This window comes from Trichinella spiralis (genome assembly GCF_000181795.1).
Source record: "Trichinella spiralis strain ISS 195 chromosome Unknown Scfld2, whole genome shotgun sequence".
Lineage (NCBI taxonomy): Eukaryota > Metazoa > Nematoda > Enoplea > Trichinellida > Trichinellidae > Trichinella > Trichinella spiralis.
Window position 1 is genome coordinate 5,991,843 of NW_003526941.1, and position 23,990 is coordinate 6,015,832.

The 23,990-nt window shown below is 33.5% G+C and overlaps 9 protein-coding genes across 9 annotated transcripts; 4 read left to right on the top strand and 5 right to left on the bottom strand.

The window, feature by feature from the left end:
* Window positions 1–279: 279 nt before the first annotated feature.
* On the bottom strand, window positions 280–663 carry Tsp_05941 (hypothetical membrane protein). The gene is made up of 3 exons (XM_003380172.1): window positions 578–663; window positions 453–552; window positions 280–399 (listed from the first exon to the last, which is right to left on the bottom strand). Exons 1-3 carry the CDS (start codon window positions 661–663, stop codon window positions 280–282), a joined length of 306 nt encoding a protein of 101 aa, XP_003380220.1.
* Window positions 664–1,225: 562 nt separating this feature from the next.
* Tsp_05940 (solute carrier family 12 member 8) lies at window positions 1,226–3,890 on the top strand. The gene is given in 14 exon segments (XM_003380173.1): window positions 1,226–1,292; window positions 1,371–1,411; window positions 1,486–1,629; window positions 1,927–2,041; window positions 2,057–2,118; window positions 2,175–2,292; window positions 2,352–2,369; window positions 2,395–2,508; window positions 2,560–2,761; window positions 2,820–3,054; window positions 3,126–3,319; window positions 3,368–3,518; window positions 3,569–3,689; window positions 3,742–3,890. The coding sequence occupies 14 exon segments, from the start codon at window positions 1,226–1,228 to the stop codon at window positions 3,888–3,890; spliced, it is 1,731 nt and encodes a 576-aa protein (XP_003380221.1).
* An 18-nt stretch (window positions 3,891–3,908) lies between these two features.
* On the bottom strand, window positions 3,909–4,532 carry Tsp_05939 (mitosis protein Dim1). The gene is given in 5 exon segments (XM_003380174.1): window positions 3,909–3,958; window positions 3,978–4,115; window positions 4,177–4,202; window positions 4,215–4,330; window positions 4,383–4,532. 5 exon segments carry the CDS (start codon window positions 4,530–4,532, stop codon window positions 3,909–3,911), a joined length of 480 nt encoding a protein of 159 aa, XP_003380222.1.
* A 1,819-nt stretch (window positions 4,533–6,351) lies between these two features.
* On the top strand, window positions 6,352–9,153 carry Tsp_05938 (membrane-associated tyrosine- and threonine-specific Cdc2-inhibitory kinase). The gene is made up of 12 exons (XM_003380175.1): window positions 6,352–6,368; window positions 6,499–6,646; window positions 6,850–6,988; window positions 7,028–7,125; window positions 7,178–7,432; window positions 7,692–7,782; window positions 7,804–7,890; window positions 7,967–8,112; window positions 8,167–8,338; window positions 8,415–8,535; window positions 8,575–8,764; window positions 8,836–9,153. Exons 1-12 carry the CDS (start codon window positions 6,352–6,354, stop codon window positions 9,151–9,153), a joined length of 1,782 nt encoding a protein of 593 aa, XP_003380223.1.
* A 578-nt stretch (window positions 9,154–9,731) lies between these two features.
* Tsp_05937 (inositol polyphosphate multikinase) lies at window positions 9,732–11,781 on the bottom strand. Its single transcript, XM_003380176.1, is given in 10 exon segments — window positions 9,732–9,779; window positions 9,803–9,913; window positions 9,979–10,154; window positions 10,246–10,410; window positions 10,483–10,581; window positions 10,723–10,769; window positions 10,788–10,831; window positions 11,108–11,203; window positions 11,302–11,368; window positions 11,762–11,781. 10 exon segments carry the CDS (start codon window positions 11,779–11,781, stop codon window positions 9,732–9,734), a joined length of 873 nt encoding a protein of 290 aa, XP_003380224.1.
* A 104-nt stretch (window positions 11,782–11,885) lies between these two features.
* On the top strand, window positions 11,886–14,514 carry Tsp_05936 (hepatoCyte growth factor receptor). The gene is made up of 9 exons (XM_003380177.1): window positions 11,886–12,108; window positions 12,783–12,878; window positions 12,940–13,020; window positions 13,152–13,339; window positions 13,417–13,526; window positions 13,583–13,742; window positions 13,820–13,956; window positions 13,979–14,153; window positions 14,344–14,514. The coding sequence occupies exons 1-9, from the start codon at window positions 11,886–11,888 to the stop codon at window positions 14,512–14,514; spliced, it is 1,341 nt and encodes a 446-aa protein (XP_003380225.1).
* A 599-nt stretch (window positions 14,515–15,113) lies between these two features.
* Tsp_05935 (hypothetical protein) lies at window positions 15,114–16,607 on the bottom strand. Its single transcript, XM_003380178.1, has one exon. It carries the CDS (start codon window positions 16,605–16,607, stop codon window positions 15,114–15,116), a length of 1,494 nt encoding a protein of 497 aa, XP_003380226.1.
* A 906-nt stretch (window positions 16,608–17,513) lies between these two features.
* Window positions 17,514–21,268, top strand: Tsp_05934 (nicotinamide phosphoribosyltransferase). Its single transcript, XM_003380179.1, has 9 exons — window positions 17,514–17,552; window positions 18,007–18,141; window positions 18,294–18,422; window positions 19,316–19,446; window positions 19,503–19,728; window positions 19,805–20,065; window positions 20,138–20,263; window positions 20,411–20,496; window positions 20,767–21,268. Exons 1-9 carry the CDS (start codon window positions 17,514–17,516, stop codon window positions 21,266–21,268), a joined length of 1,635 nt encoding a protein of 544 aa, XP_003380227.1.
* A 733-nt stretch (window positions 21,269–22,001) lies between these two features.
* On the bottom strand, window positions 22,002–23,780 carry Tsp_05933 (Myb-related protein A). The gene is made up of 7 exons (XM_003380180.1): window positions 23,664–23,780; window positions 23,447–23,574; window positions 22,954–23,278; window positions 22,730–22,848; window positions 22,519–22,648; window positions 22,382–22,453; window positions 22,002–22,325 (listed from the first exon to the last, which is right to left on the bottom strand). Exons 1-7 carry the CDS (start codon window positions 23,778–23,780, stop codon window positions 22,002–22,004), a joined length of 1,215 nt encoding a protein of 404 aa, XP_003380228.1.
* Between the last annotated feature and the right edge of the window lie 210 nt (window positions 23,781–23,990).

Here is a 23,990-nt window from a genome sequence, read left to right on the forward strand (position 1 = left end):
AGTTTTTGAAAAATTTAAATAAAATCTATTTATTTGTCAATTTATGATGGATTTAGTTCACATTTCGTCTATTATTTTTGCATATTATGTCAAATTTAGTTTAAACTTATTTATAATAACGAATTGCAAGAGAATATTTGTTTCTTCTTGTTGTGGTTTTTTTCATTCAATATTTTTTCCATAGTAGTTGAAGTCTGAAAGATAGTTGCTCGAATTGTTAAATAATTGGCAAACAAGAGAAAAGTTTCAAACAAATGCTTGTAATTGAACAGTTGCTAATCAAGCAATAACAATATCCAGTGGAGAATTGTTGGCTGAATTGATTATGAATGAATTTTCGCTTCGGCTGTATCGACTGTTAGTTATTGATTCTGTTTTGCAGAAAATGGCAAGTCCGGACTGCAAAAGCAGGCTGTTGTTATTATTGAAAAGCTTTGCATTGAATTTCACACGCAATCATTCGGCCAGTTGACCGACTGACAGTATCCGAGGAAAGCGCATAAAGCTAACCCAAGAATCAACTGCTGAGGTTGATATGTAAAGAGGAAGAAGCTGAAAAGCAAGCAGATTTGCTAACTTAGTAATTTTGAATAAAGAAGCGCTGTTCAGTACTGCTACAGATAGATCAACCGATGGATAAAACCTCAGCAGTGTCATTGCCATCTGTTGATAAGCAAATGCCAACAACAACAACAAGAAATGAGCATTGTCAACCTGAACGAATAACGCATGTTGATCATCAAGAAGAACTTTTTCAAGAAAGTCACTTAAATGCCGTACGTGTTATTGTTTTTCTTTTTAATGAAATTATTTTTTTGTAAAACTTGAATTTTTTTAATACAGTGCTTACACATCCACTTGTGTACATGTTAGATGCATAGATGTAAGAATTTACCCAATTTTAACAGAAAAATATACTGAAATCAATTAGAAAATGATTATCATAAATGACATGCTTGTTTATCAGAATTATATATCTCTGTCGAGTTGATAAGAGTTCTCAGTGGACAAAATGTTATCTTAATCATTTAGACCATTTCCCCAGTTGAAGAATTGTAATAAATAAATAAAAATTGGTATCCTAACAAAATAATATTATAAAAAACTCGTTTTATTTGTTTTCTTTTTATAATTATTAAAAAGCTTCGATAATATCTAACCAAGAATTATTTATAAATGATACAAATAAAAAAGCATAAACGGAATAATCTAGGCAATTTCAGTGATGTGTTGTTCTGTACCTTCTCTATTGATTTACAAGCCACATGAAATGCGCAATCACATGAGCACACGTAAACTTTTCGATGACATTCAATTATTCAAAAGCAACATAATTTTATTAACTTCATTTTATTGCAACTAAAATCTAGAGCACAATTTGAAACGAAAACGTATTTTTCATCAATTAACGGTATATACCAGTATTTTCTCGAATTAAAAGCAAAAAGTATTATTTTGATTTGAAAATGCTTTGTAAGATTTCAGATCGATGAAGATGATAGAGCAGGATGGCTGTCTCATTTGCTGTATGGAAAGCAGCATGGATTTGGAACATGGGATGGCGTATTTACTACAGTTGTCATCAATACTTTCGGAATCACAGTTTTCTTGCGCACTGGTTGGGTGGTGGTAAGTGAAAAGAAAATCAATATTTAATATAAAACTGAAATTTACATTGCTCTTATGGTTTCATTTCTTTGAAAATTCATAAATTCTTTCCTTTTTTTAATGAAATTGCTTGATTCACATTAGAAAAAAAATAAAGAATGAAACATACACAAAATAGGTCACATTTGAATTACTGTATGTCATTTCTTACATTTAAATTGTTATAATTATAAATTAAATCTTCAAAAAAATGATTAGGACGATGAATTATAATATTTTTTAAAAAATATCTCAATCTCTTTAAAAACAATTTTTTAGGCAAATGCAGGAATTGGAGAATCTGTATTAATCCTTCTGTTGGGTATTCTGCTGGCCATAATACCAGTTTTGTCAGCAATTGAAATTTGTGAACGATGCCAAATTCAAAGTGGTGGTGTATATTTTTTAGTTTCCCACGTTTTGGGCGCCAAAATTGGAGGCGCTGTCGGAATTATTTTCATTCTTGGTCAAGTAAATAAAAATGCTGCTGCACTTTTTGTGCATGTTATAAACAGAAAATTCTTTAGATTGTCGCAAATTCTATGGTAGCGGTTGGATTTGGTGAAAGTATGGCATCACTGATTAATGTAGAGAATATTTGGGTGTCTCGAGGATTTGCTCTCGGTTCTACAATAATTCTTTTGGGTATTTGAAATACTATTAAAAGTCAATTTTTTATAATATAATAATGTTTAATAATATAGACATTGTTTTAACAATAAGTAATTGTTGTTTTTTAATGCAAAGGAGTAAATGTTGCTGGCATCAAATGGGTTATTCGAACACAGATTGCTTTGCTGTGTATTTTAATTCTGGCTGTCTGTGATTTTTTGATCGGAGCATTAGCTACAAGAAAACCTGGTATGTATGATTTTGTACTCTTGCATCTGTAATCCTATTTGAAATATTTAGAATCTGGTGTATTGGGAATGTCAAGTCAAGTGTTTGCCAATAATTCTAAGCCAGACTATGAACCTGGAGAAAATTTCTTCACCGTCTTTGGAGTATACTTTTCTACATTCACTGGAATTTTATCTGGCGTAAATATGAGTGGCGACTTGAAAGATCCCGTAACTAGTATCCCTTTAGGCGAACTAGCTGGTCTTGGAGTCAGGTAGCGAAGATATTAATTTTATTATTGTTTTTTAATAATTCAAAATTTTTATCTGAAGCGTTTTGATGGCATTGGCTTTTATCTTATCACTTGGTTCTATTGGCGAACGATCTGCATTGCATTTGGACATCAATTTTGTTCAAAAAGCTTCACTTACAGGATTTCTACTTTTGGGTGGCATATACGTTTCCAGTTTATCAGCTATAATAAGTGGTTTATATGTATCTCCGAGATTGCTGCAATCAATAGCCGCTGAAAATGTCATAGGCTTTATGAAATTTTTAGCAAAAGGGGTAACATGAATAATTCATTCTTTATTCATTCAATCAAATGCACGTATATATTTTTTTTTCATCTGTTTTAGCGTGGGCCTAACAAAGAGCCAATTTATGCTACTGTTCTTGTCACCATACTTACTTTAATATTTATTTTTATTGGCAGTTTTAATTTACTTGCAAAAATTGCCACTCTTCCCTACTTGATGATGTACGCTTTTATCAACTACAGCTACTTTTCACTTGCCATGACTTACGATCTAGTCCAGCTCAGAAAAAACAAGTAAATTATCATGCTGAACAACTATATTTTGACGTATTCTCCTCATAGATCAACCGACTATGGTACAGTATACAAACTAGAAACAGATCTACCACCCGTGGATGGCGTTTTTCCAAGTGAACTAAGCATCCAACCTATCGTTAGTAAGAAAAAATCTTGGTATTCTTACATCACCAATCGTTGGTTGGCATTGATTGGGGTAAAAAGAAATTTCATACTAATTTTGAAAATGCAGCACAACAATTTTAGGCAGCAGCCAATATAATGCTCATATTTTTCATTGATTGGAAAAGCACGCTAATTCTCCTGGCAATTTTATGCATGATTTACTTTTACATCGGTCAAACCAATCCTGGAGTTTCTCAAGGTGGTGAAAATGTTTTCTATCTTAGGATAATAGTATTACATTTCACTAATTTTAGGCATTTCTCAATTCAGCGTAGTCAATTCTTTCAAATTTGTACTTGGAAAAAGCGATCCTACTGCCAAAGAACAGCCAGTCATACCGTACAATACACCAGAGATGAAAACAGAAATAACTCAAGTAACAGGAAGCGAATACAATTATTAAATTTTATTATCATTAAAATTATACAACATTTTCAAATAAATCTGCTGACAAAAAACGATCCTGTTTTTCTGAAACATTCTTAATAACGATATTTGGTTGAATAATCTTTTGGTGAAATGACCAAACCGCGTCCTTTACGCGCACCTCGATAAATAGTCTCAATAATATCAATGCACTCTTGTGGATCTTCCAATGCCCAGTTTATTTTGTTATTATTACCAGTGCCTAAAACAAAGAAAATAAACTTATCGAAAAATAATTTGCAAATTTACCAAAAATAATTTACCTAAATCTATCATGATATGTTTGTTTCTGAAAAAAAACATTGTTGTACAGGGATCATATAATTCGTACATTTTGTTGAAATCTGGTACTTGACTGATGTCAACTAAGTAAATAACTGCAAAATTTTTCACTTTTTCTGCAATTTTAAATAATACCTGAAAATAAACTTACTGAAGTTGATAAGAATTTCAAAAATTCTCACTTTACCTCATCCATTTTCATGCAAGTTGGATCCCAGTCATGACCAAATCGAATCACAACCACACGATCTTCTTCAGAAAGAATAGCCTGATCCACTTGCCAGCCATTGTGCAAATGCGGAAGCATGTAAGACATCGTGAATCGAGTATCTACCATAAACAAATGACATTAAATTAGGAATGACAATTTTACACACTGCCTATTTACTCTGTTTCTATAAATATGTGATGAAATGTACAAAAATGGCATAACATAAAAAAGACAAATCATATCATACTTTGATAAACAACACTGCCTGCATATGAATTTTAATACAGATAATAACACTCATGTTTATTTGGTGTCTCAATTTCCCTATTTAAATAATTTTTAAAATTACCTTTTAAAATATAAAAAAATACACCGATATGTAATTAATCGTTATTTTGTTTTATCAAGGTTCTGCTTCAAAGCAATCATTCATTCTTTCTCATAATAACATGGCTTCCTTTTGCAAGTGAAGTACGTGTAGAATTCAAAAGAAAACAGTAATATTTAGGATAAAGTTGCACTGCTTTACTCAGCATATGCGACATCAAGAAATGTTGACAGTTAATGTAAAATATGTACAAGTTATTGAAGCTCGTTCAAACTGAATACAGATAGAAAAGTTATACTATATAGTAAATGTTTTAAGTAAATTTAAAAATTGTAACATTACCTTTTCAATTAAATTAAAAACCAAATAAACTTTCAGCAACAATAACAGCAGTGCTCACAGGCCACAGTATGGGAAATTAAATGAAGGTATAATTCTAATAACGATTGTCAACATAAAATTGACATTCGTTCTTAATTCATTATTTAAAAATTAATTTTTAAAAACTCAGTTTGCTTTAAAAGGTGACAATTAACGGAATGCAAGGTCATTTAAGTAACCGTTTTGATTTTCGAGTATACATAGAAAAGAACGCTATATAATAGCTTTTGTAATATACATTTTCTCTCTCTCTGCTATCTGCGTTCAGAGTTGCTTTAGTAATTTTACTTAGTGCTGCGTATCTTTTACTCAAAAAATTCAGAATATGTCACTGTCATTTAACTTCGATTAATAAATTAGTAACAGATTCATTTATAGCTGTACAATGTTACTGATGCGATATGGAAAGATTAGATTTCACGCAAAATAAAAATAAAAACATGACGAAATTACAAAATAGTATGCTTCCAGACAGATCTCTTACAGAATGGTGTGCTCAAACCAAAGATAATTCTATGAAATCAATGTGATCAATGTTATTGATATTTTTGTAACATAAATTACCACATTTCAAACTTATTTATTAATCATCATTTATTAAAATATTATTATAATTAAGTAGTATGATTTTCCCATAGTACAATGCCAAAATTGTAATTTTTCATATTATAAATCAACGTTTAAAACACGATTGAAAAATTTGCTCAATTGTATGCATTTTTGAAATAATTCAATTCAATTTTATTTTATACATTCATATATTCTTTTCGCTAGAATAAAATATTTAATTTAGCAGTATCAAAAACTCCATTGCATAACACACTTTTATTATGCTTGAAAATCGTTAATTATCCAATATTATGTTGGTTAACTGTAGATCGTTAATTTATGTTTGTTTTGCAAATATTATATTCCCTAATACTTTTTCATTTTATTTATTAAAAAATATTTTTCTTTTATTTAATATTTTCATGCTACTTCTAAAATATTTTCAAACAAAATTCATATTTATTTAATTAGGTCACTGGCATTATTATTATTAAAAAAATAATTTTATACCATAATTTTATTATAAATAAATTTATAATGAATATTTATATGTATTTAATGAATTACATTAATTTAAAATAAATAAATGGTTTCCATCTATTATTCTAAGAATATACAGTTGTCCTAGATTATTTGTTGTTTTTTAAGCAGTTGCTACCTAAAAAATTATTTATTATCATTTAAATAATGGATTTTATTAAGATGTATTTTAAAAGTTACTTTTAAGTAATTTTCTTTATAATATTTTATGTTCCATTTGTTTGAATTAAACGATTAGCAAGTATTTCTTGTTAGGGGATTACTGTATGTGCATAATTTGTTCACTTTGTTCAGTCAGGTGCTCAGTGGTCGTTGTGTGTGTGCGTGTTATTTGTTTATTATGTTCCCTCAGAAAATGAATGGAAACGGGCCGACAGCTAGCACCCCTATGCCTTATGATTATGTGGGAGAGGGTGGCAGTTCAAGTTTCTCGACGAAAAGAGTATGTATTTTATTATTTATTTTGTTGGACTTTCTTTTATCACTTTATCTATTCTATTTGTGTTTGTATTTGCAGATTTCTGAGAATTGATTTGTTATTTTTTTTTCTCGTGTTGTATCGCAAAGTGTTTTGATTGATTGGATAATTCTTTGTGACTATAGTTTCTGAAAATACTTAATGCCTTCAAAATTGTAATTTTTTAGGATCGCACTGTACCTCAGGCTAAGAGGTCTCGACATTGGAAACCGCCGGCTTTGTGTCGATCTTTCTGTTTAAGATATCCGAAAAGAGAATTGTCATTAGTAACGTTTAAAAACGATAGGAAGCAAAGTACGAAAATTGGTGATTGTCTTTCAGTTTGATTTAACTGATTTTTTATAGAATTTCCTCCGCCCAGTTACAAATCTAGCAATGATGGCGAGTATTTACTTCAATGTTTTACTGATATCAAAAGAATTGGTCAGGGCTCATTTGGCGAGGTTATTCAGTGTTATTTATTTTTCTTTAAAAAATTTATCCTTTGATTTTTAGGTGTTTTCGGTAACTAGTTTGGATGATGGCGAACAGTATGCTGTGAAGCGATCAATAGAAGGATTTCGAAACAGTTTAGATCGTCGTATAAAGTTGGACGAAGTTGAGAAACACGAAGGGCTACCGCCTCATCCAAATTTTGTGCAGTTTGTCAGAGGTTGGGAGGAATGCGGTTCATTATATATTCAGACAGAATTGTGTGATGAAACTTTGAGTGATTATGCCAACAAAATTCACGATGTACCAGAACTGACAGTTTGGTATTTCCTAATAGATTTATTAATTGTAAGAAAAAAGCTTTTAATTTAATTATCAGCAGTTATATCTGTTTCATTTAGGCTTTGAAACATTTGCATGATAATCGGTTTGTACATCTTGACTTAAAACCAGAGAACATTTTTCTAACAAAGGATGAAATTTGTAAGGTTGGAGATTTTGGCTTACTATTCAACCAGAAGACTGTAAGATTTATTGTTTCTTTGTGTTTTTGTTTAACTTAAATATTAATTTTTAGATGAATCCGCAAAATGCGATGGAAGGCGATTCGAAATATTTAGCCGTGGAAGCACTTCAGGGCATTATTGGACCTTTCAACGACATTTTTAGTTTGGGCATTACTATTTTAGAGCTGGCGTCAGATTTAGATGTTCCAAAAAATGGAGATGTGTGGCACTATTTGCGTACTGGTCAGCTTCCTGAAGGACTTTTGAGACGTACGCTTTATTCTACAAATACTGAATCTGTTGTTGATATTTTGAAAATTATTTTTTGTATTTTTTTAAATTCAAGGTGTGTCACCAGAACTGCGTGAAGTGATTCGTTCAATGATGCATCCAGAACATGATAAACGACCTACTGCTGCAGAATTACTGGAAATTCCAGCTGTCAAAGCTCTGATGCCATGGCGCATAGCGTACCGAGATGCCGTTCGAGAAGTAAGTAGTGAAATTTACTTCTTATAATTTGCAGTTTAAATTTTTTAATTTTAGAATCAGTTTTTATCTAAAGTTGTGATTCGTTGGTGCCAAATTTTGTTATGCACATTTTGGAGTGTTGTGATAAGTCCAGAAACAGTGAAAATTGTTTACAAAAGCAGAGGCCTTTCTTCTATATTGCCAAATCAGAGAAGAATAAGCAGGAATGTTAGAAATGAAGCAGAAAGTAAATACAGCGTGACGCTGAGTGTACATACACATTTTTGAGTATTTTATTAGAATGTTGTTTAATTATTTTTCAGATGATAATTCACCGTCGGTGGAAATGTTAGACATCAGTTCTATAGAAGGCGATGCGGCTGTGCAGCCAATCCAACGTGATAGTTTTTTCAATGGATCTGTTGATGCTAGCTTTTTGGCTAAGTAAACTTTTGTTTTTTATTTTTTGAATAAACTTTTCAGCTTTTGGTATAATTTAAGGGCGTCAGGTACGCAGTGGAATTCTACACCTCATGATCAAAATATGTATCATACTCCACGCAGAGAATGTAGGTCACCAATATTTGATGTTTTCAACAGTAGGTCTTCACGAGGTCAACAAAACGAACGTTCTTCAGCCGTAAAGAATTTTGTTCCCCGCCGTCTTAATGATGTAATATATAGAATAATACATAAAACTTTTTTATATTTGAAATAAATAAATAAATTTATTTATTTATTTAGATTCTTTCCAATATGAACGCTGATTCTTCTGGCAGTGACTTTGTTGGTGCTGGACCTCTATTCTTAGGTCCTGATTTATTAAATAAAGATCACCAATCAAGCGGCGATCCATCAAATAAGGATCACCAGATGGACATTGATTCTTCTCACAGCGATCATGAAATGAGCGTTGATATATTACCTAACGATCCTCATGTAAAGGGGGATGCCGAAGCCAAAGATCGTGATGCCAAAATTGATTCTCCAGCCATGAATCGTCCTACGAGGGGTAATTCTGATAATGATCTCAATGATAACTCATGGATGGACGTGGACTGACTTCTGTAGAAATGTTGTACTCCTTATGCGCGTATATTTTATAGGGTCTTCGTTTTTTAACTGTTATACATGTGTCATTTAGTAGAAAATATTATTTTTATGTGTTAATCTCTCCACCCCCCTTACACTGAATGAATCTTTTACTGTTTTTTAATGCGCTGCGTTGTTTTACTACAGTAAATAAAATTATACACGCTTACATCTTATGTATGCACATGTAAGTGAGATCTTTTAACGTATTAGTGCAATATATAAAAATAATAGCATTCTGTCTTGGTGAACTGATGATCAATCATGTATCATCAACTGATCTGACTTCACATCACTCAGATAATTTTCCAAGTAAAATATGAAATTCTTTAAGCCAAAAATGTAATTTTCATCATGCTTGTCAGTATCGTCGTAAACATGAGTGAAGTCGATCATGTGCACGGATGGTTTTTTAGCAGTAATACTTGTAGATGATGCTTCGCCTTCGTAAGCCAACAAAATCGAACTTGAATAAAATGCGAACAATCGTTGACGCTGGAACCATTTTTCAATTGCCTTCACCTCCATTAAAATGCCTTCCACTCTTTTCACGGTCGTCGCATGGATGTTGTCAGTGTGAAAGAACGTTGAAAAAACTATAATAAAATATTGCAAATACAACTTGTACAAATAGTAGTCCGAGGATACCGTCATTAAAATGTTCTGGATATAACGTTTTTCCCCATTCCTTGTCTTTCGTTATTCTTTCATTGTTGAGCTCACGGTAAACCTGTAAAATTAAAACAGTTTCCATTTTAAATATGCAAATTTAATGAATAATAAAAAAGAACTGACCGACATTCCGAGAAAGCGAAATCCAATTTTATGGATTATCGGATACTTTTTCAATTCATACTGCACCCGTTGAAGTGTTGCAGCCGGTTCCCAGGTCTGGCGCCCAATTTTCACATCCATAACACACGGCTGTCGGTAAAATTTCAACAAATTATCAAGCACCAAAAACGAGTGCACTGAAAAAGCAAAACGGTCACTAGACACACAAATCATTCATTCTTCAACATCCCCACTGACATTTCTCTTTAATGGGCAACGTTTCAATACCGTAAAATTTCGGAACAAATTTTCGAAGTTCCAAAATCAGTTGCCTCCTTTCACCTGCATGATCTTCGTTCCAAATATTTTCATAAAACCCTTTCTCCACTTCTCCTCGCGGTTTCGGCTGCAACGGTTTCAACACTTTTTCCTCATCTTCGTAAACCAAAACACCTCAAATATATATATATGCTAATTAAAAATTAAAAAAACAAGCATGTGTTGTTTCCTATTCCTTTTCCTCACCTATGCATTCAGGTTTCGTCGATGGATGATGACCAGCAATTTGATATTTAAAAGGATAGATTCTATCCGGCAAAGCACTGTCTTCATTCATTTCAACACCTGTCAATGTTATTATACAAAAATACAAACTGAGAACTGACAGTTTAAAATATTGATAAAAAAAATTAATGATGACTTCAACCTGTGTTGAATAAGTTATAACAACATCTTTCAAATGGTTTTTACAAACAAATGTATAACTATATGAAAGTGAACCACAGGTTGTAAACAAATTGTTGTACTGTAAACTGAAAATATAAATTAACAGAGATCCACAGAATTGTATAGAAAAACAACCAACTTTCATTTTCTGAATTATACATTAAAATAATAAAATGAAAAATTCTTCATTTCGTGATGAAACAAAATAAAACTCGACTTCATTCCAATAAAGACACATCAATTAGCAAAGCAGTGAAATGTAAATTTAAATTAAAGTACATACTGATTGTATGAACAGAAAATACAGCATAATTTTGTATCTGTATGTTAAAATTAGCTGATAAATTTCTTTCACGAAAGAACCGTTTGTTTACAGAGAAATATTGTTAACAGCGATTGTAAACAATTGGAAAATGATTCTCACCTGAGGTTTAACTTTCGATGCAAAACAACCGAGGCTTTTATGAGATTTTCTATTCTTCAACAATTTTCTGCTATCAGGTGAAGTGCCGAACGTGACCTGAAAGTACAAAGCATCTAATAACTAATATAGTAAAATTAATTGATCCAATATTAATTTAAAAACATGCTTTGAAAATTAGTAGGAATTTCAAAAACTTCTCTTGCATATATTTTGATAATCATTTTGCTTAAATTAATCACTAATTTTTCACATAACTCTTCTCTAGAAACAAAATAAAATAAATATAATTTAATGCAATGGCATTTATAGGATATTTAATAACAAATGCATTAAGCGTATTCACACATTCATTTTATCCCACAACATTATCGCTTTATATTAATATCAGTTTATATTCAATGTCAGCATTAAAACAGTTTGATAATAACTTCAAATTAACAATTCTATTCACTAATGCGTGAATATTTAAAATTAATAGTATTTTTGATATGCAAGTATAATTATACTATGCACCAATATAACGCATTATGTAACATATTATTCAGCATGTGAAAATTAGTAAATATAAACAGTGATGTTAAAAGTAAATTTAAATATGCACAGTTCACAATTTTCTAGTTGTTTTCATCATTGTCTATGATGCATTGTAAAAACTTTTCCTGAATCTGTGGCATATCAAGATAGAGCTGGCATGGTTTAAGCTGAAAAAGTAAACATGCATTGAAGAGAACCAGACTGACGTGTTTCAATGAAACGGGGCGAATGTGTATTTTATTAAATGAAGTGTCATCAAAAGAAAGGGAAGGAAGTTGTCGCGTGTACTATTAGCCAATATAAGACATCCTTCTGCAGTCAACCTACTTTTCACATACTTTACTGTCCATCGGTTCTTGTCAGCATGGGCTGTTACATGTTTTTTCAAAATCCTCTTTTTTATCCTGGTTCATCCGATCAGCGTTCACCAACGCATAAACTGTCGTCTCAGTTTTCTTTTCCAAACAGTAAGTTTGAAATTATAATAATATTTTATACACTTAATGCATAGATAATTATTATATCATTCTGTCTTTGCCAAAGTATAAACTTTGAGTACAGCTGTACGTATATGCAAGTTAAATTTTAACAGTTCCTGAACGAAAAATACTTTCTCAATAATGTATGAAATTGTATTCGTTTTAACTTACCAAATCAAAAATTTTCCACTATGGTTGAAAGTATTTGTATTTTTCATAATTTAAACAATATTGAAGATTAAATTTGATTAATTAATCAAATCGCAGTCATAATTAACAGCAAAGTTAAAGGAATTACTTGAAGTTGAGGCTGTGCCATGTTATGACATCATTTTGTTTGTTCAAACGAGTTCAGCAAACTATTTACTGCTGCATTGGATTTCATGAGCACCAATGTTCAATAAATAACAAAAATCTGGTTTTACACACTCATATGTATATTTAAAGCTTTGATATATTTAATAACTTAATTTAAGTATTTTATACGTTTTGCAGTTTTATTCAGTAGTGTACATTTTCAGTTGTGAAAAAAATACAACGAATTTCGTCAGTTAGCACATGTTTGTATCAGAACTTTAATCTGTTTAATTATATGGAAACTGTTTCAATCAAGATTTGTAATAAAAATTGTTTATTTCATTAACTAATAAATTTTTTTTAAGAATTATTAAAGGAACTTGATCCTGAACTGAGAAAAGATGTAATTGACCTTTTGGTTCCATTTAACAGTCTCCACATACATAGTACAGTTGGAAAAGGTAAGTTTGCAATTGTAATGTGAATATTTTTTTTGTATTCATCAAAACTGTCTATATTTAGGGCATTTTAGTGAAGTTTTCAAAGGGTATATTAGTTACAGCTCGACGAAATGTCAAACGGTTGCTATCAAAATGTTGAAACGTGAGTAATATACTGCTTTTTTTCTTTTCATGTTTCGAGATCTATTTTGTATTATAATTTACATCATGTAGAGAAATTCTTTCAAAAATTCCTCTGTAATATTATTTGTACTTAAAATTATTCAAATTCAGCTGACCGTGCCCAAAAAGTAGTTGAAATTGAACAATTTTTACAAGAAGCAGCATTAATGAAGAATTTTAACCATCCAAATGTGTTATGTATTTTTGGTATATCTATTAGTGAAAGTGGCATTCCGATGATGATATTGCCATTTGTGGAAATGAGGGATCTTCGTACGTTTGTGGCGGATGCTGCCAGAGTAAGATATTCAATCGAAAAGAATTCATGGATTGTATATATTTTAGTAGTTAATGATAGAGCCATTATTCTGTTTAGGAATTACTTGTTATACATCTGCTCAATTTTGGCAATCAGGTTGCCCAAGGAATGGCATATTTAGCCAGTAATGGTTATGTTCATCGTGATTTGGCAGCCAGAAATTGCTTGTAAGTTAGTTACTTGGTAAATTTTCAAATTAAATTTCAAAAATGTTATATTAAAGAGTTTCCAGTAATTTTACAATCAAAGTTGGTGATTTTGGTTTGGCAGTAAATCTTTACAAAGCTGACAAAGAGTTGAAATCGACGAGAAATTTTCCAGTAAAATGGATGGCCATTGAAAGTCTCCGAGATCACCGTATCTATAATGAAAAAACTGATGTGGTGAATAATTTTTCTTTTGAAACAATATTCAAGTGCGAATTGAATTTATCAATTTAATTTAACAATTGTACTTTCAGTGGTCATTTGGTATATTATTGTGGGAATTGATGACCCGTGGAGCACTTCCATATGCAGAGATAAGCAACTGCCGTTTGAAAGCAGCTCTTGAAGCTCACGTGCGACTTGGTCCACCGGAACAGTGTCCAAAAGACATGTAAATAGTAAAATAATTGCAGAATAGGGAAGAATTACAGTATTCATTTCAGCTATCACTTGATGCTTATTTGTTGGAGACAGCAGCCGAGAGAGAGGCCGACATTTTTTGAACTTTGTTCTGAAATGAAAACTCTTCTAGAAGCACATTCGGGAAAATACTTTGGACGATTTAACTCTGATCCATATTACCAAAAAGTGATGCCCACTCAAAAATTTTTGAAATGCTACACGTGAGCATTTGCGCTGAGGTAAAGCGAAGTTAGAAAAACTTTTTCTTTCTTTCAAATTTATTTTTATTCTATTCTGTCTATTCATAATTTTTACTGAAAGAAAAAATTCTTTTTAGAAGTAATGGAAGATGATAAGAAACATAAATTGTATATAGCTCTTGATGTACAATACGCACCCGATGATATTTCTTGGTTCTTTTGAAAATATGAACAATACTACTACTACTACTAATATAATAATAATAATAACAACAACAGCAATAGCAAATTTATATAACCAGTCACCACCTTTGATTCAGAAACTGTTACAAAATACAAAATCATGATCTGTATCTAATATATTCGGCCGGAGGATCACTTTAAATCGACTTTTAAAATATCGCCATCTAGTCGGCCAATTGCAGCAAAGAAAGGCAATTCCACTATTCAAATGAGTGGCGGCGTCAACCAATCCGACCATTCTGTCCGGCAAAGTTTTCTTCCAAAATGATACCGTTTCCAAAAATTTTACGGAATTGCTAAACTTGAACGTGCTACTTGAGAAGCTCTGTTCGAAACTCGGCAGCACTGAAATACACGATGCAGCGCGTCTACTCTTGGTCGGATATTCGTCAACAGCTTCAGAGTCGTTGTAATTCAGCCAACTTGATGTGAAATCGACATCCTCAGATCCGGGCTCGGCGTCGGCTACTTGAACGCGAGTTTGCAAAGCAATTGCATCTTGTTCTATTTTTTCAACTTCTTTCAGCCAACATTCAGCATTTTCCGCGTCAATCATAATGAGCAGTCTTGAATTGGATTTCAATATATTAGCACGCCAACAAGTCAACAAGTCGTCCAACGTGAATACATCATCTGAAGATGAACAGAAGAAACGTGCATTGTACACTTTGTCAAATAATTTTTCAAGGTAAAAGCAACTAGTTCAGTCAGTAAGAAAAGCAGCAATATTACCTTTCAACTGCCAGTTTCCTTGAACATCCGTTGGTCCGTTGTAATACAAAAAATAAGAGTCGTACTGTAAACCGTCTTCAGTAATGCAGGTAAAGAATGAATTGATCTCGTCCAATAGGACCGTTTTCTCCACATCGTCACGAACTAAATTCTCTGGTCGATGGAAATGAAGCATTCGTTTCTTGAAAAACTGTAACAAACGATTTCCCACTGTCTTCATTTTGTCCTTCTTGTTTTGAACAATGAATAAAGCATAGGCAATACAGCTACCGCCGAGGCTGTTGCTCAGTAAACGGCTGAGATCGACAATCGCCAATTCGAAAATAATTACTGACAGCAATGAATAGAAACTGAACAACGTGATGACCGAATACAAACACAGAGAAAGGAACAAACTACTCAGCATAGCACATCCTGATAACCAAAATACCACCGTACCGTATGCTCTCAAGCCGTTGTTCATCAACTGCAGTCGTGCACGCGTCTGTTCACAGATTGGTTGCGTGCAGTTTTGGACGCTTTCCATTCCAAATCGACGGAACATAGACAAAAGCAATATCCAATTGGGAAAATGGATCAACAGCCACATTATCAAGATGAACATGAAAACTGGCCACAGCAGAGTCAACTGTGGATGTTTGACAGCAGCCAGAAGGTGACTAGCGATGTAGAATATTGTCAGCAATATGTAAAAAATGTAAATTAAGTTGTAATGCAAAGTTTTCAAATGAAACACCGACAACCAGCATTGAAATTGACGTCGACGACCAAACAGAAATTGCATCAGCGGACGAACGTAAATCCAGGTGATCAATCCGTATTGAAACAGCAGAAGCCAATCATCTTTTTTCGAAGAACAGACGAAATCGTGGATGACAGTGACCAAAAACAATATCAGTGCAAACGAAACTTTCAACGTTAACATTAAGGCAAGCAAAATGTACAGCATAGCACGAAGCAGATGAATCAAAACGGATAAAGTATCATCTACTACGAGACTGAAGCTGAGTAAAATTCCCAAAAAGCTACCCCACGGAACGTTGTGTTGAAAATTGGCAGAAAACTGACCATCAACGGCTGCGATATATTCGCAAACAGCTCTCATCATGAAACCGCCAAACAGTAAACTTTGTTCGATTGTAAGCAGCCGGTTCGAAATGTCGGCTTCTACTGAAACTTCGGATAAAAAAGTCAACGCAAACCCAACCCAAGCGTCCACCAACATTCCGTACCAAAGGTGACCTCTTACAGAGCGATATACAGTCGACGTCAAGCTGAGCAATATTCCAAAAATTGCCACAAGCAACAGATAACGTCTCTCTGCATGTCCACTAGCAAAGTAAACAAGCGCAACTGTTGCGCCTGAAATGAAAAATATTTCTGATAGCAGCTGAATCCTGTCAATTGCAGTCCATCGAAATTTCAATTTTTCTTTATGTGAAAGAAGTGGTACAGTTGCGTCCATCGCCTAGATCCTTTCTATTGAAGCACTGTCATTTGCATAATGGCATCTTGCAATTGCAGAGTAATTCAATTTGTAAAAAAATGTCATTTCAGTAAAAATAATGAGTTGTGCAAAGAATAATTACACACGATAAAAATGGTGCTGGTTGGAGCTCATTGTTAGCAAATTGTAAAACGATATCGACATTGGAAGTTTTCAGGAAAAACGTGAGGTAGGTAAAACTCTTATTAAAAATTTGTTAAAAAACCAACACTTTTTTCACATATGTAAAAATTTGCTACAGTAGAATACCGTAGTCGATCCAGTGCCATGAGCACAATCAGGATGTATTATATGTTTATTTATTTTCGTGTTTCAAATTTGATTTTTTACACTTTCGTCACGACAATTTTGGAATGGACAATCATATACTAGAAATGCATGCATGAATACTGTGCCTTCTGCTTATTAGTTCTCCGCCACGCCTCTGTGTATTTTATCATGATCATTACTCATTTTCAGCATTTACTCTGGTAAAAGTTTCAAGTGGTAAAAGTGAATTGCGGTGGAGTTAAAAACCCTTTCATTTTCAGTGAGAAACTTTGACCTGTACAGAATCGTATTTCTAGCTAGACTGAAGAATAACAACATTTATGACTATGCCTACTTCTTTTTAAAAATAATCAGAGAAAAAAAGTCCGAGCAAATTGCAAATGTATTTCAGTTTTTAATGAAGATTTGTATATTTCTTGTATGTTGACGAACCAATAATTTATTGTTTTTTAAAATTAAAAAATCATGTATATTTAATCAGTAAATAGAATTACGTAAACATTATCAAAATCTTTTCTAAATACGAAGCCCACAGAATATTAATTTTCAAAGACAGATTACTGTAAAAGTATTATACAACCTGCAGATCTGTTTATGTCGCATAGTATGATTGTGATAGTGAAATTTTTGCTGGTAATTATGGCAATTTTAATTGATGAATTTTTACAACGATGTAACATTTTATCGAAATTCTCCGGCTGCTGTTAATTAATGCATTGAACTGTGATTCACGGGAAAAGAATCATCAGACAAGACTGCAGTTCTTTACAAATATATTTCATTTATTTTAGATGTTTCCTTTATTTAACAACTGAATTGTTTAAGTGAACTTTCGTAATGCGAGAATTAAAACCTGCGTAGTGCGTTACAGTATGCAACGCGAAATTGATATCAGTCTTGCAGGTTTACTAGTTGTTTACGATGTGTATTAACGCTAAAGCAGAATGTTGATTTGTTTGTGGGTGTGACAGCAAGTACTTAACATATAAATGGAGCCTGTTGAGAACGTACTTTATTTAGCAGATTCATACAAAGTACTTTAATTTGGAATATTGATGTCATATTTTATAACATTATTTACTTTTAGGTTACTCATTATAATCAATATCCACCGCAAACAACGAAAATATACTCCTACTTTGAATGTCGAGGTGGGAAGTTTGAGGACGTTTGCTTTTTTGGTTTGCAATACGTACTCAAGCGCTGGATGGTTGGCTGTGTGGTTAATCATCAGATGATAGATGAAGCTAAAGAATTTTATAAAAAGCATTTTACAGGTTTAGACGTTTTTAATGAAAACGGCTGGCGATACATAGTTGACGTAAAGTTTTCGCTTTGAAATTTTATTTCTATTTTGATCGAAATTATGTTTAGTATCACAAAGGTAGGCTACCTTTGAGAATAAAGGCAGTACCAGAAGGATCTATCATCCCGTATAAAAATGTATTGTTCACTGTTGAAAACACTGATCCAAAAGTTGCTTGGCTGACAAACTGGTTTGAGGTAATTTGACATTTTATAATGTGTCATGCAATTTTTGAAATGCATATCATGCTAGTTTATTTTGTCGTTATATTTATTAAATTTTTGTAAAGTAACTGTACTACATAGATATCATACTGGCATTTGAATGGTATAGCTCTGAAAGAGGAGCTGCTTATTTGCTTTCAACCAGTAGCATGTCAACAGCATAGTTAAAATTGCATGCATAAATTTTGTACCAGTAATTTGTGTTTTTAACGTTGCGTCATCATCATACGGGACATCGTCATTTTTTCAACGGTTTTTATTGAACAGTTAAGTTGACAGTTTTGTAAATAGTACGAAATTTAATGTTGCAAAAATTGAACTAAAGAAATAATCAATTTTTCAAACTATATTTGTAGTCTATTTGAATAACGGCGATTTTTATTTACAGTAAAAGATTTTGAGGTATTAAGAGTTTGAACGTGAGTTTGCTTCTCGTATTTTTTCTGTCAAAATTAGATATTATTTTTTATTTTTTGAAAATATTTTTCTTGATTTCAAAAATCTGTTCAGTTGTTGTATTTTTGTTAAATACTACAGTTGAATAGAATTATTTAAATGAAGTATTGATTATTGAAAATTGTTATTTATTTTTTGTCTTTTTCTGTAGACCTTACTGTTGCAAGTTTGGTATCCGATTACCGTTTGTACCAGCAGCCGTTATCACAAAATACTGATCGCCAAATATCTTGAAATGACTTCTGATTCCAGCGACAGTCTGCCGTACAAATTGCATGATTTCGGTTATCGTGGTTCGTCGTCTGTTGAAGTAACGAGATGAAAAGTTTCAGTTTTTTTGATATTTTCTGTTTTGTTTGAGTAGTGAAAAATGCATGAAATGAAAATTTGAATCTGTCTTGTCGTTTTAGAGTGCTGCTATTGGTGATGCTGCACATTTGGTTAATTTTTATGGTACTGATACAGTGGCAGGCATACGTTTGTGCAGTAAATATTATGGATGTTCAATGGCTGGCGTGTCTATTCCAGCAGCTGAACACAGGTTAGAAAGATAATAATTAAATTGCAATAAGAGAAAGATTCTCATTTGTGGTTTAGTACGATAACGTCTTGGAAACGTGAAAACGAAGTGGAAGCGTACAGGCATTTGTTGCAGCAATATCCAAATGGTTTGGTATCGGTTGTGTCCGATTCTTATGATTTGTACAGTTGCGTGGAAAAGATATGGGGTCACGAATTGAAAGAATTGGTCATGCAGAGAAAGCATCACGGATGCGTTATAATCCGACCTGATTCAGGCGATCCGGCTGAAGTGACTGTGAAAGTAGAAATTTTGTACTTATTTATTTGTTAATTTTCTTCACTCTGACCAGATTTTTCATTAAGTATATTTTGTTGAGGTGCTGGAAATTCTTGCCAAGCATTATCCGTGCAGGATGAATAGCAAAGGTTATAAAATGTTACCCGACTACTTGCGTGTTATTCAAGCCGATGGTGTCTCTTACGAAAGCATGGGAAATGTACTTGAAGCGATGAAATTAGCCGGATGGAGCGCTGAGAATGTGTATTTTGGTACCGGAGGTTCACTTTTGCAAAGAGTCCATCGGGATACTTTGAAATGCGCATTCAAATGCAGCTTTGTCATTGTCGACGGTGAAGAAGTAGGCTTATGATCAATATCTATATTTGTCTTTTTTTTTAAAAAAAAACTTTCAATTCTTTGAAAACTTTAGCGTCCAGTATTCAAGCAACCGATTACTGATCGAGCGAAGACGTCGAAGAAAGGTCGCCTTTGTTTGAATTATTCAAAAGATGGTCATTATGAAACTGTAGAGCTTGGTCGTGGTGACCAGCAGATGGTAAGTCATTTTATTACATTCACTTGGGGTTCGTTTGTCACCAAGACGAAATTCAGTGAGCATTATTATAATAAATATTGTAAAATAAATAAATTGTATGTTGTAATGTATTTAGGAATTAATAATTTTTGTTAATTTTTATTCTAGGATCTTCTAGATGTTGTGTTTGAAAATGGAGTATTACTTCGAGAACAATCTTTAGATGATATTAGAAGTCGAGCTGCGTTATCACTGTGATGTTTTGACGATTTGTTTATTTACCTCTTTTTTAATTTAGATTTATTTCTGCACCTTGTTTTGAAAAATGCATTTTTGAAATGCAAATGTATGAAATTAGTTTTGTGAAAGGCAAGCTATTTTCCCCTGTTTTTTTTCTCAATTTGACTGATTGATGAAATTGAACTTTAAGTATTACTACTATGAAATATTGCTGCCGATGATTATTGATTTGATAGTTTGTAATGTTTTGTGAGAGAGGACAAAAAAATGAACAATATTTTCAGGCGTATGAACGGTTTTTGCAAACGTGTCGACGTGGGCATAATAAGCTTGTTGGGCGGTATATTTCAGCGCTGTTCAATATCGCGCAAGGATTACCCCTTTCCTCCGTTGGAGGAGCCGGATTTGGAGGAGAAGTTCGTCAGCGGCCACGGTCCCGGCGGTCAGAACGTGAACAAGAGGCAGAATTGTGTTTTCCTGCGCCACGTGCCGACCGGCTTGTCCGTGAAGGTCCACGAAGACCGTCTGTTGCAGAGGAATCGGATCATCGCCAGGGTTCGTCTCCAAGAGAAGCTGGATCAGCTGCTGAACGGTGAGAACAGTTTTTTGGCGTTGAAAGCCAAAGAGCTGAAGCAAAAATCACTGAAAGCACAGTGGAAGAGACGAAAAGGTCGGGAGATGAAACGTCTGGCTAAGGAGCGACAGCAGCAGATGCTGCTGGCTGGCGAACCGTCTGCGGTGGACAATTTGACCAACGACCAGCAACCTGACGACCACCTGGACTGAATATGTTAGATGTTTTTTGTTTCCCACAAGCATAAACGGTGAGTTTTGTGTTCGGGCATAGATTTCCCACTCATTTCAGGTAAAACTTTCCCTTCACTGCAGGATGCGCGCCTTTTGAATTGAAGACAGAAAATAAGCGCACGTTGTCATTTTTGAAACATCAACGACAACAAGCTGGATATTATGTATATATACATATATATGTATATATATATATATGTATATATATATATATACATATATATTGGATCAATTTGGCAGAAATGTTTCATTTAATTTAATAAAGAAAATTTTTTAAAAAGAAGAATCTATATAGAAGCGACACCGTATTATTATTATTATTATTATTATTATCATCAGTCAAGTTCAGCTAGGTGAGAAGAAGAAAAGTATGTATGTATAAATATATATACAGTGTGGTTGGTGGGCTGTTTTCTAACACTACTGCACACAATTTCATACTAAAGTGCAAAAAGCGAAAGATATACGGAAAATAAACTGGGTTAAAAAATGGAGAACATGGAAAAAGTGTTCATTCTCCAACAAAATACATATATATATACATATGCTCAGACTAGAGAAACAGTCAATTTAGATTGACTTTTTACACGTCATCGTTGCAAACTCGACAAAGTGAACAAACAAACAAACAAACAAACATGAAATTTCTGAGAGGATAGAAAAAAATAGAAATTAAAGATGTACTACAGATACCCTAACCACACCCGCTTGTTTAGTCGTTTGAGTCGTCTGAATTTTCAGGGAGCAATTTCTTGGCTTTTTTGTACATGTCGACACTAGCAGACGTCTTTCCATAAGCGACCAAACGCCAACGCTCGTCCATTTCATGCGAATTTGGCACTGGCAATGGAAGCTTTAGAGGTGGCGCTTCGAGAACAATTTTCAACACCTTCTTAGCAGGCAAGACGACATTTTTCAAACCGTTGTTCGTTTCCTCTTTAATTCGAGGTAACTTCTGCACACTGGAATGCAATACTGCACTTGTATTTGCACTTGCACCTTCAATACTGCGCATCAAAAGACGGCGAACCGACTTCTAAACCAACAAATAAGTCACGTTGATATTAATGATAATTTTTTATTAATTATCACCATTCGATGCTTTTGCAAAGTATCTGCTTCGTCTTTCTTGATCACCTCCCGTATATCTTCAGCAGAGGGTGGCTATACGAAAAGAAAATAATAAATACAAACGCATTCGGATTTCAGAAAAAATGCATCAAGCTTACGCTGCTTAGCAAACTGGACGAATTCAACGCTCCTTCTCGACGTTCCAAATCGCGCATTGCTTTTTTGAATGGTGTCGGCGTACGTGGGGACAGTGGAGCCACATAACGCTGCTTCGTTGGTGTAGTAAAACTGTATTTTAAAAAAATATATATAGAAAATATTGAATATTTAGACAAAATGGTGAATAGAGAAATTAAAATAAGAAATAACCTGAACAAGGGGAAGAAATCATTGTCGTCGTTTTCATCCAACGAATTATTTTGTCGTGGAAGCAAATCTGGGTTGAGGTCGTCCTTCATGGAGTCATCACCGAAATCATCAAATGCATTCTGGAATAGAAGAAAGCGTTCACTTTAATTGCTAACAGCATGGAAATGAAGAACCTTCAACGGCGGGCAAAGTAAAGTTTTTGAAGAATTCAATCTTTCAATTACTTTAGAACCAGGTCTTGGGGTTGATGTCAAAGGCTTAAGCACGGTATTCTTTTGACTCACGTTGCGCACTTTGCTGTATGACAAGTGCGCCGTTTCGGGCGAACCCACCGGGATCAACAGTCGACTTAAGTCCTTCGGGAAAATTGTACGTTTATTGATTTGCAAATGGACTGCAGTGTCCATTTTCAATTTATCAGCACGATTCAGAACTTCCTGAAACGAAGGCGTCTGCATGTTCGGCCGGCGATTTTGTCCCGAAGTGTTCGGAGTAGAAAAGTCGGGATAATCGGGCGAAGAATTCACCTTCGTACTATCATCATCGTATCTGCAACGAATTGAATGTATAGAAAATAATTTTTTCTTAAAAAACAATTTCATTAAAAAAAACAAGAAAAAAAACTAGTTGTAAGTTATTCATTCATTATACACGACGATTCAATTGAGAAGACGAAAAATCAATTGCTGCATAAGAGAAGGGAAAAAGAAAAATTACTTCAAAGGCGAAATTTTACGGTCTGTGAACAAATAGCGGCCAACTTTAGCTTCCTCCATGACGCAGCGATCCGAATGCCAAAAGCTATTCGCCGGGGTTTCAACCAAACATTCCATTGGCCCTACCTTCTGAATAACGTACAAAGGAAAAAGTACAATTATTTATGCAAATTTAAAACTTTTAATTCCAATAAACGTTATGCGAGATAAAAAAAAACGTTTCTCACTTCAATAGGCGATAGGTAGCCGCTGTCCAATTCCGAAACGGACAGACGAGGAGGTTTTTTCAAGCATGCAAGTGTGGCCGCGTATTGACTCAAGTCCGAAGAATTCATAATTTTCCCCTTATGCAGGCTGTGAAGCCTACCGTGGTGGGTCACGTACGATTCTTCAGGCCACTACGCGAACAAAACGACGTGACGGGGCACGCCACGCCATCTGCTCTCTGAGTGCTGCAATGAATTTCTGTCATACTGTAGTATTCAAGCGCGAAAATTACTGTAAATTGTCGATAAACAGAAATTACATTGAAAAAAAATTAAGAA